The 16,405-nt window shown below is 36.7% G+C and overlaps 1 protein-coding gene across 11 annotated transcripts in view; it reads right to left on the bottom strand.

The window, feature by feature from the left end:
* FRYL (FRY like transcription coactivator) overlaps positions 1-16,405 on the bottom strand; it is a 185,816-nt gene that overhangs the window by 2,022 nt on the left and 167,389 nt on the right. For 8 of the 11 annotated variants that reach the window (XM_056333546.1, XM_056333537.1, XM_056333479.1 and 5 more), the window contains 7 exons: positions 16,055-16,262; positions 13,955-14,104; positions 11,375-11,473; positions 6,253-6,321; positions 2,928-2,945; positions 1,867-1,977; positions 283-479 (listed from right to left, as the gene is read on the bottom strand). In XM_056333546.1, the coding sequence (XP_056189521.1) occupies positions 283-479; positions 1,867-1,977; positions 2,928-2,945; positions 6,253-6,321; positions 11,375-11,473; positions 13,955-14,104; positions 16,055-16,262 (852 nt within the window). The remainder of the gene's footprint in view (positions 1-282; positions 480-1,866; positions 1,978-2,927; positions 2,946-6,252; positions 6,322-11,374; positions 11,474-13,954; positions 14,105-16,054; positions 16,263-16,405) is intronic. The other 3 variants (XM_056333492.1, XM_056333559.1, XM_056333511.1) reach the window with 1 other exon arrangement.

Here is a 16,405-nt window from a genome sequence, read left to right as displayed (position 1 = left end):
TAGGAAAACATCAGAGAAATGTTTTCTTCCATAGAGTCCTGATAGTTAACAGTATCATTTACTCAGAGAGAAATTCTAAAGAAGTAGTACAACTAGAATTGCTTTTCTTTAAATTGCAATGTATGTATGAACAAGGTGTAATGAAGCAACAGTTCTTGTCCTTTTCGATAAGGACATATGGCAAGAGCTGAAAAAAGCCCTGGAACAGTACCTATCCCTATCTTTAAATTAAAAAGGCCCATTAGCAAATCCAGGTCTGAAAGCAGTCCTGTAAGCACTTACCTGAAAGCCTTGACCTGTGCTACAGCTGACACAAACTCCTTGTTTCTCAGGGTTTCAATGAGAGAGTGAATAGCTGTTTCTGTGCTAGCTTGGGAAGCCTCTGCAATTTCAATTTCTTCAATACCGCTGTCAGACGCAGCCTCAGCCTCTTTCAGACAGCTCTCCAAAAGAGCAAGTTCTTCAGACATGTTTATGACCTAAAATAAATACGAGTTACCTTTTCTAGTTTAAATGTATTTTCAGCCAAATTAACTTTCAGCAGATCAGACTTACATTTTTTCCTCCTCTTTGCAATCATAAATGAGAGGCAGAAAAAGTATATCCAAATATTTGGTGCAGTTGCTTAAGTATACAATTAATTTAATGGCCCAAGTGTGCACGTCAGGTATTTGGGCTTTCACTTGATGAAGTTGCCATCTTAGTTCTTTTAAAATTTGTTTCAAAAAATACATTTCTTTCTCCCCACATCACTTAATAATGATTAAACTGACAGAAAGAATTCAACACTTTGGAAAAGTACAGCAGCAACTGTGTTATTACAAGGACAACTTAAATATAAGGAAAAAAATCTGGAAGACTGGTAACCCAGCAGAGTAACTGTAGTGCAGCCCGTGTATGTAACACTGTCTTCAGCTTTAGCTTCAATGTATGAATAAAAGGCAAGGCCATCGCTCAGAATATGATTCTACATTTGACTGACTTAGGCAAGAAGTGGGACTGGTGTGATGCAGACCTGCCACAATGTTGTCCAGACAGAAATGAACTTGCTCGCTCACAGCCTCTACAAAAATCTAGAAATCTAATTGAGGAACATGCATAACTTTTTCCTAAGTTACTCAAAACCCAAAAGACTTTCACCCAGCTTTTTCATTTTCCTCCCTACTATATCAAGCAAGACCAGGTCTACTGTTTTTTCTGGCTACCTCTATTCTTCCATTACAGACCCAGGGGAGAACTTCCAGAAGACACGGTATTAATAGCATAATGTATTCAGATTAACTCGGTTAACATCACGTATGTACCACACATGCACAGCTGAAGAACATATTTTACTTCTAAAGTTAGTGCAATTAAAAATGGAGTATAAGGTGTCCAGAATGTGTTACTAACTGCATTTAGGATGGAGACTAAGGTTGTAGAGTAATTGAATGGTGGCTGAAGCATCACAGTTACATTCATCGGCTGGTAGCAAGTGACAGTGTTCGCAACAGGAAACACTGGGGTGATGGAAAGGGGCTTCATCAGAACTCTGTTGATTGGACTTGATGTGCCTTGATTGTAGCTTGATTAGAATAGAGCAGGAGTGCTACTGAAATATTTTAAAACCTCATCACTGGACTCCCTGCATTCCTGTCTACTTAAGAGCTTTCAAGCTGTACAAAAATCAACATAGATAATTTAACATTTCAGAAAATTCTTGCAAGCTCTGCTTAAATCTTTTATTAATTGACTGTGAAACAGCTGGTGCTCTCCTTCAGTTTCTAAAAAGATGTCCCACTGATGAAAATGTTATCAAAATGTGTTTTGAATTGTTTGGCTTTAAAATGTCAACAATTAGTAGCTAAATGGCATGGTTTTCATTACCTCTGCTTCTTTTTTGATTGTTTTTACTTGGCTGATGAGTTTGCAATAGGCTTGGAACAGAAGCAGCAACTGGAAATGCAACTTGTATAGCCTCCGACACAACTCCAGCTCCTACAAATGCAAAGAACATTATTATATTCAGGAGGTGCAAAACATCTACTATCCAATACAAGAGACAATAAATGACAGCTTCCTCAGTATAAGAATGTACAGAATTAAAAGTAGCTATTTGGTTACTGAAGAAAATGTCAAAGAGACTTAGAAGCTAACATAGCGGGAAGCTAATGAAAAGCAGATGAAAGCTTCATTCAGTTCTCAATTTACAGGCAGCCTCTCTGACATAGGTTTTAAGTTTACTTTTTAATGAAAAGTTCCATTTCCAAGAAGGGTGGTGGGGTGGGGGATGTGAAGTGATTAAAAAGGCATTTTGAAATGTCATGTTCCAAGACAGAGTTTCATAGATCACTTAACTTTTATTGTTGATATTTTACTGTTTTAAATTCAAGATCTCATATCCAAAAGAAGCAGTTGTAGTCTGTAAGTATGGAATCTTTCATAGCCATTAACATAAATATGTAAGCACAGAATATAATCTCAGTTTACAACTGCCTGATGGATTAAGAGGAGAATAATACCATTCTTGGAGGCAAAAATAACGTTTCCTTTATAAAAGGTAGTTCTGACTCTTACTGTAGCAAATACCACATGATACATTCTTAAGGAAATAACATAGCAGCATTAACTTATGCACTGTCTTGCTTCCATTTTTATGCATCTAAAACAGTAGTCAAAGTGCAGACAGTGTTAATACTGCTTTACATATTGACATGAAAGCTAGTGCTAATGCAATAATCTTCTATAACATTCTACTAACTACAGGATCCTATTATCTACAAAGGACCAACAGTTCAATGGGTTAGATAATGCAAAATTGAAGCACACAGCATTTTTGTAATCATCTATGACAAGACATCACTATGTCACAAATGGACGAGACAGATGGAGACCAGTTTGGTGACTGGCAAGGTTAAGTATTTGATAAATCAAGAACCATCACTTACTGCTAGAATTTCCATTTGCTAAGCAAGAAGATGAGCAGGTCACAAAAACACAAAGAAAGAAAAAAGATCAAGAATTAGTGTAGGAAATAATTTTAATTGGGGTAAAAGATGTCCCAGGCAAAATGGAAGAAGAAATACAAGTAATAAGCTCCAAATATTCCTTGAATGGAAAAAATTAACAGACTGAATTTGAAGTGAAATTGCTTGCTGCTATAACTAGCAATAGATAGCATTCACTTTGTAGTATCTGCACTGTACACTTAAGGAAATCAAAACCAAGGACACTTAGGTTTGAACATCTGTACAATGCTTCTTACTTGTTCTGTACCACTAGTTTAAGCAAAAAGGATACTTTTTAAAGTTTGAGATGTAATGTTAATTTGGATTCTAAACCAGTTCAGAAAATTCTTGGTTTTGCTAAACTCAATTCTCAACACCTCATTGTGAGATTTCTGTAATTTAATTGCACTTGGTTTTTACAAGCTATTTCAGAAAAAAAAGTTTGGGAAAGAGGGACAGGGAGAGAAATGATCAGAAAATATATTTGTCAGGCCAAGGACAGAAACTTCACTTCTGTGCTTTGTACAGCGCTAAGCGTATTGATGGTATTTAAGAAGGTACAATGGTTATAGTAAGCATATGAAGATGCAACTGACGTCTGATTCCAACAGGCAGAAGCAGTTGAGCTTTACTAAGCACAGTTACACACAGTGTGTAAAATAAGTTATACACTGTGTGCTTAACAGACTATAAACATAGCATGGTTTTGTTCTGTACCCTGTGCTACCATATACATAGCACAATCGTTATATAAGCAAAGACTCATGATGCACAGAACACTGCAAAGAGATAAGATCTTGAACCGCTAAAGTCAACGAGAATTCTGTGAATTGCTTTAATGAAGCACAGAAATTCAGACTTCGAGGAATAGCAGGGTCGATTATTTAATATTTTTAGTCATTAAGTTCCAGTGTTCTTTAAGCTAAGCCTCATTATTAGTGTAAGCCATAAATAATCCCTCTCCCCAAAATCACACCTTGATAGCTATTCTAAAAATTCAAGAAAGGTTTTCCTTCAAAAGTGGCTTTGTACTGCTGCAGTGTTTTTTCACATACTTGCGCACTTGAGGAATAATCTGATTTCTCTACCTGCCAGTCCCGTACAAATAGTCTAGCCAGAGTCCAGATGCATTCTTTCAGGCTTGTGTCTAAGTACTAACAGCAAAAATCCAATAATTAGATTTACTTGCAGGTCTGCTGGCAATGCGCAAGCCAAAACAGAATTCATCTTACTATTCCTTAGCTGTATTGACCACAGTACTAAAAGTTAGTAAAAAAATCTCATTTGTGTTAGTGAATGAAAAATACCTGTTGAATGCAGCAGCTCTGTTTTCCTGAGGAAGATGACACCTATGTATTTTTAGCATTAACTGATTGACTGGATAGACTTATCAGCCCCACACGCAATTTACAAGGACTTTCGAAACAGTGATCTTACTTCTCAATCTCCTTCAAGTCACTATAAGCTTCTATGAATAAATCTAGAACTTCTGTAAACTGTTTATATCTATGAAGCAGGATAACAGGACTCTGCCTTCTCAATGGATACGATATATTGAAATGATTCTAACTGAACCTGTAAGTGCAAGGAGCACATAAAGAAAAAACTGCCAGCATGCCTTACAGGCTAGGATTGAAAACCAAAATCAAAACAGGCCCCCACAAATAATCCGTGTGAATGGTCACATAACTCCTTTTCAGAGGCTGTCTTCAAACCCTGCAGAAATGGGGAAGAACAGATAAAACTGCCTCGCTCAGAAACCATGGTTCTCTCTGTACAGGCTACGTGAAAGCCTGCATGAGGCTTTTCCTCCATTTCTTGGTTTCCCTAGCTCTGCAGTGGGAACAGTAACATTTACCTTCATGGTAAGAACAGTTACGTTCTAACAGTTAAATGTCAGAACAGTTTCTTGGTGTATATAAGCAACATTCTAAATATGGACTGAAATGCATACATGCTTTTTTATTAATATATAGAACATTTACTGTATTGTGATAGTAAATGTTGTTACATATTTCTAAACACATACCAGTCAGTATACGAAGATGTAAACCAAGTGTAAAATACACTAAATGTTGTGTTCATTGGCAAAGCAAAAATCCTTGCAAATGGTAGTAGATTATTTGGCTGTATTAACTATATTTCTCCACATGAAGTTTTTTAAAATGTGCAATTTCAATGCAATACAAAAATCAACAGTATTTTATCACACGTTTCACTACTCTAAAAATTCAGGTGCATTTTGTGTTTGAATTTAAAAAATATATATGAAAGCAAATGAAAACTGTATAAAAGAAGAAACAGTCCATCACATGGTAGACATTCCTGCTGCTGAACACAATATTTTCAGCAGCAGAAACATGACCAAGTGCATCAATGAATAGTTTCATTGAATACAAGGAATAAAATTCCTCCTTTTTCAGCTTGAATTTAGGATTTTTGTCAAAATGTCATTGTGAAAAGGTAAGTTCATCTGCTACCTGCAATTTTACTTTCTTACATCTTTCACTGCTCTTATTACAGGACTCTAGATGGCAGATTCCTTGTACCTACTAATGACAGTTTTTGGATTTGCTTTTTTATCTACAGTGTCAACATTATGCAGCTACTGTTCTTTTTAAAAAAAAAAAAGAAAAAAACCCCCTAGTCTGTTTGGGGAAAAGCTATCACTTAGTATAGCAATTAGTAATATTAAACATAGATGACTGCCATGCAAATACATAAAAAATATTGAACTAATATTAATAGGTTACTTCACCTGTTTCTGTTAGGTGATTTTCTGACAGAAGTGTTTCATGAGATTTTTGCCATACTGCCACTTTACTCCCTGTTCCTTCCCACCCAAATAATGGCTCCAGAAAGGTCATATGTATTTATATAGTACTAAATATAAATATATTAAATTCAGTAGAGGTTGTTGGCTGGCCAGTTTATTTGAGCATATACACAGAATGCTTTTTTTTTTCTTCTAGAAACGGCTGCAGAAAAGCAGACTTGCTGGTACACAGATGGTATCTAGTCTGCTTATCTACTCAGTGTTATTAAGTCTAGAACCCAAGATGGGTTGCCAACTTTTATTAAAAAGAGCCTTTTTTATTAGACCACTACTTCATAAGAATCTGAGTTTCCAAAAGATAGGATGATAACCAAAATGAAAAGCTTTTTCTACATTTTTAATCTCTGTAAATATTGGAATTTTTGTGCAATAGATATAAGGGTGTTTTTTAATCTCTTATCCAGAGACTCGCAAATGACATACACCTACCTGGGCATCTGTGTTAGTGCCATGAATACCATCATCAGTACCAAATGTTCTTTTACAGTCTTCTAGCCACTGCAAAATAAATATAAACAAGATTAAACCGCTTCTGAAACAGAGCAAACTGAAGACTGCTAAAACTGATACTTCTTCAATTCTTGGACGTTCTCAGATTATGTAAGAATTTGTGATACAAAATCAATTGTTCAGCAGCGTTGTTTCCACTACTGCTGGCCACTCTGATATTTCACTTTGTAGTTTTTATTTTTTCCTTTCTGTTGTAAATTTTCTGTAGCCTTCATTACCCCAGATGGCGATAGTACACTTTAGCATAAATACTAGTCTGTGATTTAATTTGGTTACTGTTAGTGAGATGTGTGGGAGGGTGGAGGCAGAAAAATCCCTTTCAATAAATGAGATCATATTTTCTCCTTACTTGCTGCACAAGGTTTACACCAACATGATTTCTCAGCATTTAAAATAGAGTACTAATTCAAATTAGAGAGTAAGAGTAAGCTTGTTTTATTTTTGGGGACTACTTTAGAAACGGAAGGAAATAGAGCTCTCCTGTGTAACTAGATGCAAGTGTAGGTTTACTGGATGGAAAGAAAACCCAAAAATTCTTCAGTGGGATTTTACCATCACCTGAGTTTATACAAGCCAGGGAGCTGAAGTATTCTCACATTACACAGTGCAAACATGCAGATTCTCTTCTCTTGCATGACTACAGGGCTGTATTTAACCCCAGTTCATATAGCAGACAAGTTTATTAATTTCATGGGCATTCTCTTCGTCTAGCTTTAACCAACCATGCAAATATAAAACTGTTAATACAAAGCACTTGCAGAACCAAGTACGCTCTTATTGGACAATACGACCTGATCATCTCATCGACAGTGCCCAGCGTATTTTTCTGTACAGTGCAAACAGCTGCAAGCATGAGGTAATTCGGATATTACTGAAATGGGAAATGTGTCATGTTGATATAAAGTGCAGATTATCTTCTGAAATAAAGAACAGGCTCTATACATCCAAGGAAGAATAATTTAGTACACTGTGTGCTTGATATCTTGACTCTCACAGGCAATCTTAGTGACCTTTTTCTAACCTTTGTCTGATGCAAGAAAAAGAAAAATGTGATTTCCCATCTGCTCAATTTAATAAAGGTTACTTAGTGAATTAACTAGGCCTGTGTGCTTATCAAGAGGAGAAATGGAATTTTCTAAACACCGCAGTGTCAGTTTCAATTAGTGACATGGATACCAACATACACAGCAAATCTCATTTTTCTTTTTATCTGACAGCATCCATCGGCAACAATGGAATATGGCTGCACTGGAACAAACAGCATCAGCAACTGGGCAGCTAGTATTCATTTTCACACACTGCCCTTTTAAGACCTTTTTTAAATCTCAAAGCCAGTCTGAATAAAGGGTGTGTCTAGAATGTTGTGATACACATATAACCTTATCTTTTCTGTTACATTTATCTGATTCCGTACCTTTGTCACTAATACACACATGAACTCAGTGCTCCTTGCAGTTTCCTTGCAAGGAAATAGAACAGTAGCACCAAAAAGGTGACAAAATTAACTTGTTAAGAATTTTTACAGAATATATGTTCAGCATGGTAGAAAGACGTAAATTGCGACAGTAGTAGATTGTGTGACAAAACGATGATCCCTACATGTTTGCTTTGCACGCTTTCCCCACGTATCTCCTACAAAGATACAGGGTGAAGAGCATCACTGAAAGCGTGATCCAGGGAAGTCTGTGGTTGGTCTTGGCCACAGCACAGGCTGGTTTGCCAGATTAACACACCAAAACAGCCATCCCAAACCACCCTTTTATCTCAGTGTACAGGCAGGAGTTTCAAGCAACTGCAGCCCGAGCCTCTTACTTTGATTCACGTGAATGCCAGTATACCACACAGCACTGACAGCGATGAACATCATCTATTAGGGTAAACCATAAGCAACAATTTTTTCATTAAAGAAGTTAATGTACAGAATTTTCCAGCGGGTTGCTTCTAGAGGATGCCAGATTAATATGCAAATTTTATTTATTTAAATATCTGTTGATTTTTATTTGCTTTATTGTACAATAGCCCAACCAGCTTAGTTTGATCATTTTTCTGCATGCTTCTATGAAAAAAGCAAGGATCTGGAATAAGATCACTATATGTTTTGCCTTAATACTTTCACATTCAATAGGATTCATGGCACAACTGCCTGCAGTAACAGAAATTTAGATTTGACTTGAGGAAGTCTCTTTCAGTTATTCCCTATACTCTGCTTAATAGGACAGAGTTAGATAACCAATCAAACATATCTGAGAAGCAGCTTCGGAAGAGTCTTAGTCTACATATACTATATAACACACAGCACAAAATAAATTGAGGACCAAAAGCTGAAGAAATGCTTTTAAAAAAGTTCTAAAAAATTAAAATTTTCTATGATAATTAATGACTTCTTCTAAATGAACATGCTAAATAAATACCTATATAATGCACTGAATTAGCTAAATGACATGCTATCAAGAATCAGAAATTATTCGTCAAAGCTATGTGGCTAAATTTCTTCCTCCTCAGCACTGCTTCTTTCTAGTTATAAATGATTAAATAAAAATGAAACCCTGGCAAAATGCTCTCAGTGAACCCTCTTCCTGCTCCAGTCACTCACACATCATGTGGCAGAAGACAGGCTGACTACAGAAACATGTTACTGGACACACTTTTGACAGCAGCACTACAGAAAAACAACTCTTTTTCACTCTGATATAATGACAGAGGCCATCACACCGATACTCATATTTGTTTATCAAGTAAAATAAAATAGAAGCAAACAAACACTCAATATCCAGCACGGATTTATGTTTGTATGATAGATGGCAGTGCAAAATTAGCTAAAAATACACAGCCACAGACACAAGTTGCTCTCTACCGTGCCTCAAAATCCTCCTGTCTGATCCTGGGCAGATCAGTTAGCCTCTCTGTGCCTCAGTGTTGCTGTCTAAAACAAGGAATAATACACGTTATTTTCTCATAGGAGTGATGACAACATTACACACTAGTGAGTGTCGGGCATTAAGTATTACATTGAGTAAGGTAATCTTGGTCATGAGATCAGCACTTTTTTTCTAACTAAGCCAATATGGCAAATTGTAGCTCATCATATTACATCAAATAAATTGTTATTACCACAGAGCAGAGCAAAAAATGTAGCATCTCTTTAACAGAAACACTGGCTCGGATCTTAGAAACAGCTTATCTGCATTAATAGTGCTGTGTGGCATACTTTAGCATTGGTTTTTGGAAACTGTTTCTTTTGAGGTCCTTTCCACAAAAAAAGTAGATGTCTGTTCTAGTCAACAGATGAGCTGTCAGCGATCTTTGCAAGGCAGAGGCCACAATTTTCTAATAAACTTAGTACGATCAAGAAACACAGAGCCACTAGAGCAAAATACAGCTCTGCCAAGAAGTCATAGCTTGTATTCTGGTTCTGTTACGCATCACTGAAACTTGCCTATACAGCCATTGTCATGGCCTCACAGGCTGCTATCAGTAAAAAGTTCCTTCAAATGCATGCTTAATTTTCCGAGGAATTATTTTCTCTCTACAGCAAAACCCCTAATTATTCTCTCTCTCCCTGTACCTGAAAAAGTGATTGTAGATCTATGCTTTATTTTGGTTCTTGAAATTGAAATCTTACCTGTTCCAGTTTTCTGAAATTAATGTCTTCTTTCCTGAACGTCACACAAAGGTTCACAAAAACAAATATACAGACCCTTGTGACAGTTTCAACTTTAGAACTTTGTGTTTCTTTGCAAAAAGGATATATCCGCTAACATATACCTTGAAAACTAAACTGTATTATTCTAAATAACGGACATAAATGTCAGCCCTCATAGAACTGCAGTTGCAGGTTGAGAGACCTAAATTTATGTGTCTATGTATGACACAGCTGTTTAAGTCCCCATTACAGTCAGTGGAGAACCAGTCAACAAAAAGAAGTCTAAAGACCTATTCAGCTGAACGACAAGCCAGTACGTACATTAGGATAAAATGCACTGCTTTCTTAATTTCTTTTATTGTATTGACTTGATCCTTGAATACTATGGGTGTTAAGGCACTTAGTTCACATATAAATAGTTATCTGTAAATGTCTTAATCTGGAGGTGAATCCCACCTTTCTGGTCTAATAAAATAAGCCAGAAAGTTCATGAAGAAAAAAATTACCATGACTTACTGATATTCATGTTAAAAATATTTGAATATTTTTTAAAGAGGATTTTAATATGTACATTTGTGCAATGTTATATATTCAAAGTTGTCATGGTTTAACCTGGCAGGTAGCTAAACACCGCATAGCAACTCACTCACTCCCCGCTTGACAGTGGGATGGGGGAGAAAACTGGGGTGGGGTGGTGGAGGGGGGAGTAAAATTCATGGGTTGAGATAAAGACAGTTTAATGGTACAGAAATGGAAGGGAAAATAAGAAAAATAATCATAAAAGAATTAGAATATACAAAACAAGTGATGCACAATGCAATTGCTCACCACCTGTCAGATGATGCCCAGCAGGTTCCTGAGCAGTGGTCCCTGGCCAGGCTTCCCCCCCATTTATATACTGTGCATGATGTTCTATGGTATGGAATATCCACCCCTTTGGCTAGTTCGGGTCAGCTGTCCTGGCTGTGCCCCCTCCCAACTTCTTGTGCCCTTCCAGCCTTCTCACTGGCAGAGCACGAGAAGCTGAAAAGTCCTTGACTTGGTATAAACACTACTTCGAAACAACTAAAGACATCAGCTGTTACCAATTTTATTCTCATATTAAATCCAAAACACAACAGTATACCAGCTACTAGGAAGCAAACTAACTATTCCAGCTGAAACCAGGACAAAATTAAATTTCAGAAATACATGCAACAAAAACAATTTACACATAAGAAAAGCCTCAGGTTCTGATTATACACATAGAATAGTAGCAAGAACAGGAAACAGGATTTGAGTTCAGATTTTTTTCCACACAAATTACTTTTAGATATCTGTGTTGAGAGAGAAAGGCCTGCAGCATTTTCTGGATGAGTAGGTTCTAATATTTTCTGTTATGAAATACAGGATACTCACCTGTTCTGCTGCCTCTCTTTTGACATTATAGGTATCCAAGTGTTCTTGGAGCTCTAGAACACTGAACTTCAATGTTTCTAGCAGGCCACAAGACATTAGCTGGAAGATAAATGCAATTACCTTTGTATGCATGTAACATTTGAGTATAATCCATATAGTCCAATATCTAGATTATATAATATCATGAAATTCCAATTTGGAAAAACAATCAAATTAGAATTAGTTGAGTACAGATCATTCGTGATACCCTTGAGTGTCTACTAACACATGTAGCTCTATCAGTTAAATCAGTGAACAGTTCTGAATCCAGAATAGGATGGACAGTACCTAGTTAACATCTGAAACTGAGATTTCAAATGGATTTTTAGATATTTCAAAAAGAAGAATAATGTTTGACATACAGCTAGTGTAAATAGACAAGCCTGTAGCAGGAAAAAAGGTACCGCTGGATTGCTCCTAAGGCAACCTAAGGAGCTTCCAGTGAGGGTTACTTGCCCTTCTCAATATACAAACTACACCAATAGCAAAGGCTTCAGTCTGTAGGAACCAGGAACTGCCAAAGCAGGAACTGCTGGCTATTTGAAGAATTTTCTACCATTGATAACTTTGCCTTTTTCAACGTAGTTTCAAAATCTCTTTTTCCCTCAGGGGCTGCTACCACAGCTTTGCTCTGCACCATTTCTCCCTGTAGTTTGACTTCCTCTTAGTTTTTCTTACTAATCCTTCTCCTGTCACTTCCTGTAATACTTATGCCTCTCATGATGCTTCCTCCCCCACACTGGTCACCCCTTGCACACCTTAAGAGCTCTGTACTTCTCTCCAGCCCCTGTTATCTGGTACCTCTTGATCAGCTTGAAAATGCAAGACTGATCACAAAATTGTGGCATGTAGAGTTACAGTATTCCACATTACTCAGGCAGGGGTGGGAATGATGCTTACATGTTTTTCCAAGGGCATCAAGATTATTATTCTGTAATCAGAAGTAATCTGATGAACAAGAAGGTTCATTTCAATTAAATTATTTAGAAAGATTTATCTACACAGTATTTGCCTATGTAACAACACTAATGTCTGTATACTTGTGTGCATATATATTATTCCTTTTTTATATTTGTATTTTTTTATATATATATATACACTTATTTTTTAAAACACATGCTGTTCTAGCTAGACTCTAGCGTAAGTCTTCTTGTGGCTTCTTATCTCAAATAAATTTCTTCTTTTGGTTAATTTCTACTGCTTTTAAAGTGGCGTAAGTTAAACAAAAAACATTACACATGCTTCCCTTGAAATGCACTATCCAGATCATGCTTTTTTTAGTCACCATGTTTTAAAGTGACAGCATAAGAGTAGAGTTGCCCCTTAGCACCAAGGGAAGAAAAAAAAAAAACAGGTCAGGAAGAGAGTCTCAGACTGGGTCAAGGCCAAAGATCCATCTACCTCAGTCCCCCATCTGACAATGTCTTAATAGCAGTTGCTTAAGGAAGGGCAAAGCAGGGCATGTGGTGATCCACTTCCTCTAGAATGCTTTCATAGCCTCTGTCAATGTGGTGTTCTGCATATTAAAAAAAAATACATCTGTCCAGGGCTATTTTTTTCATGAATCTCTTTAGCCGCTTTTTGAAAGCATAACAGACACTAAAACAGGGTTTCACAGTTTGATGGTGTATCATATGAAGGACCATCCGTCTTTGGTTCTGTATGTTTTGTAAGTCACTGCTAGCTTCATCTGGTCACTCTTAACATTGAGTAAGACAACAATAGAATATTTTCTATCTCTTTTCTCTGATAATTAAGGCATCTGTGGACAGATTTCTCTCATAAAGGGCTGAAAATCCTAGCCTGCATACTTGTATCTTACATGGAAGTCATTCCACATATATCATAATCCTTGCGATCTTTCCTGGAATCTTTTCCAGTTCAACTGTATTTTCTCTGAGAGCAGGGGACCAGAACTGCCCCAGAATTCAGGATGTATACTGGGGATATGTATCCCCATAACATCATTAGCTCAGTGATGTTTTCTGTTTTGCCTTCATTGTATTATTTGTAGCTAGAATGTTTTTCTCATGCATCACTGAATATATACATAAACAAAACGATTTAAAAAGGTAAAGTTGCTGCTAGATAAGCAGTCTTCCTTCTTCTTCCCTGTGCAAAGAATATAGAGTAAATATGAACACGGAGGGAAAGTAAAGAATAGCAAGTGAATTTAAGTGGTATCTAGTATCAGTAAGTTCCCTCACTGTTTATTGTTACAGCTGCGTGGTTTTATGGAGAAAATGCACTTCTCACTAGCATTTTAAAGCATTTATGATACATAGTGGCCACGTAACATTTCGATTCCTTTCTGATTTCAATTATAAAAAGCATCTTTTTTTTTACACCCCAAAACAATTCCGATATTTCAATTTAGTGACATTAGAGAGCAACCTTTTAAAAGGCAAAAATAATTAACATGCTTTACTCAAACCTTTGAAAATCTACGAAAGCATTGCTATTTTCCAAATGTTAAAACATTATTTTGTATGCTACATAAAAATGTTTAAGCATTTCAATGTGTAAGATTGAGATTTTTACCGTTTCCGCATCCACAAAGACTGTTGGACATTCTGAACATAACATCATCACTTCCAGAGAACTCTTAAATTTTGTTCCAATGCGCTGTAGACTTTCACCAAGAAAGCTGACTGAATCATTTGTTATAGATACAAATTTTCTTTGAATGGTCTAGAAATCAAATCAGAAAAACATTTATTTTACATTGTATTTTACTACCCATCTCTGGCTTTTTAAATTTAGAATTTCAGGACAAACTTCTATCACAACAGCATAGATTTTTGTCATTAATATACAAACTAATCCATAATTTGCTCTGAATATTTATGTAAAACTAGCTCCAGAAAATGCAATCAACCAATAAATAAAACCAGCCTGTATCTATAAAGACAATTACTCCTTTCACATCAGTATAGCTGGATGACTATTTGTCTTCATGCAGTATAGTTAGTAGTTCAATTCATTGTCAAGTGTTTGCGTTGCAAGAGATTATACTCTGTTTTATGACTAAGAATACAGCCCATGTAGCACAGTGTGTCCAAACTGCCACCTGCAGGGTTTCTACCTTCTTCAAAAATCAGTCCTATGTATATCACATTAAATAATGTATGCAGACTGTCAGCTTGGCCTAATACAAGTGCTTTGCTATGTATTATTTCATAAATTCTATAAAATTACATGTAGAATGAAACTATACAAGATGGTACTTTCAGCCGCAAAGTTAAACACAGTAGGAGCCAGAAGGCAAAATGGAAAGGTCCAGTCAAACAAGGCCTCCAAGGGTCTCATTTAATCATTTTAACCCTTCTCTGTACCCAGTAACAACTCCTCAGGAATACTTCTTTTGCGCAGGCTCGAGACCTGGATTGCTATTGTCCCTTTTCCCAGAGTATCCACCTTTCCAGCTGACTGAGGGCCATTCTGTCGAGCCACAGAGAGTTTCTCCTTTCTTTCTAGCTCCTTCTTTAACAAACACAAGAGAATATGAACTCCCATTTTACCACTTTGAGAAAAAGCAGCTAAGCTTTGGTACTAATACAGAAAAACTAACCCCCTGATGTCTAGCTGAAGGAAAAAGACAAACATCTAAAACCAGTAACAGAATTTCACAGCGCTGTGGCGAAATTTTTAAACTAAAAATGGAAAATGGGTATAGATGCACAAACAAGTTATTCCATGGCTAAGGTAGAGTTATCAATTCTTCACATGTAAGTTACTTCATGGTACTAACCCTAAACGTGCTCATACACACAGGATAAAATGTGTGCTAGTGTGGTGAAGCAAAGTGAGGCTTTCACTGAGAAATTTATGATGATGTACCAAACAGCAGGCAAAATTAACACTGGAGATCTAAGAAATGGTTGAAGTCATAAGGTCTTGGTTTGTAGTACTGAATCTGCTCTTACCTCACTTGGCACATTGCCTGTAAATAAAATGGATTCATTTTGTTTCTCCTATCCCATAAGAAGTTGCAAAGAATAATGTACATCCAAGTGGTACCACTCTGAATACGTAAAAACCTCATCCCTACATAGGGAGCAGGGAGCCAGAAAAATTAAGCCACAGGCATCTCATGTTGGATACCAGTTCTATGAAGCAAATACAGTTAAGAAGAGGGATTTGAAATTTCCAGCTTAGTGGATCTCCTGGTGTTTCAATTACTTCTCTGCAGAAAAAAACACTTTTCTCACAAGACAGATGCCAAGATAAACTCATTAATGTTTGTCATGCTGCAATTCTATAGTAATCAATCTCACAGAAAACCCAGGAGGAAGACATTAATTCTGTAATCAGTACAGAACCTGGGTGACACTCAGAAAATAAAGGAAGGGACACAACTTGAACTAAGATACATTGAGCTGGGATTGTTTGAGCTGGTTGCTTTTCCTGAGTAGAATCACTCCTAGACAACGAATACAGCAGATATCCCATGGGCAAATAGCGTATGACCACGTAGCATTCTTTTAGCAACATGGGGGGTTTTGTGTGCTTTTGATTTGCTTTCTAAGGCTTCTTGCTATCATAATTCTGAGGCTTTTGCAGTTACAGAGGGGAAGAATAGTTTTCAAAGCACGAGGAAAGGACTTCAGACAAACAACCACACACTGGCAATTCACTGACCTGAAACAATCTTGAGAAGACATGAAATGTATACACAGCACAAGATCCATCTGTATCTGACAGCATTTGATTGACATGGCAGCGCCAGGCTTGCTCTTCATCATCATATGCCACTGGTTGGAAAGCTGCCAATATGGCAGAAAGAAATGGTGAAGGAGGTGGGGAAGTTTGTACTTCTGGGAAACCATCCTGTTCTTCTTCATCTTGGCTATGAATAACAAACAACAGAAATTAACTTGGAAGAAGTTAATGAAAGTGGAAAAAAAATGCTTAATTTTGCTAAGAAGAAAAAAATAAGAATTTGGATTTTGTAAATTAAATAATTAGTTAAGGTAACAATGAACAAGGAAG

Source organism: Falco biarmicus, chromosome 1 (assembly GCF_023638135.1).
Source record: "Falco biarmicus isolate bFalBia1 chromosome 1, bFalBia1.pri, whole genome shotgun sequence".
In the NCBI taxonomy this organism is placed as follows: domain Eukaryota; kingdom Metazoa; phylum Chordata; class Aves; order Falconiformes; family Falconidae; genus Falco; species Falco biarmicus.
The sequence above is the reverse complement of the archived record's forward strand: the minus strand, read 5'-3'. Positions and strand labels throughout refer to the sequence as shown.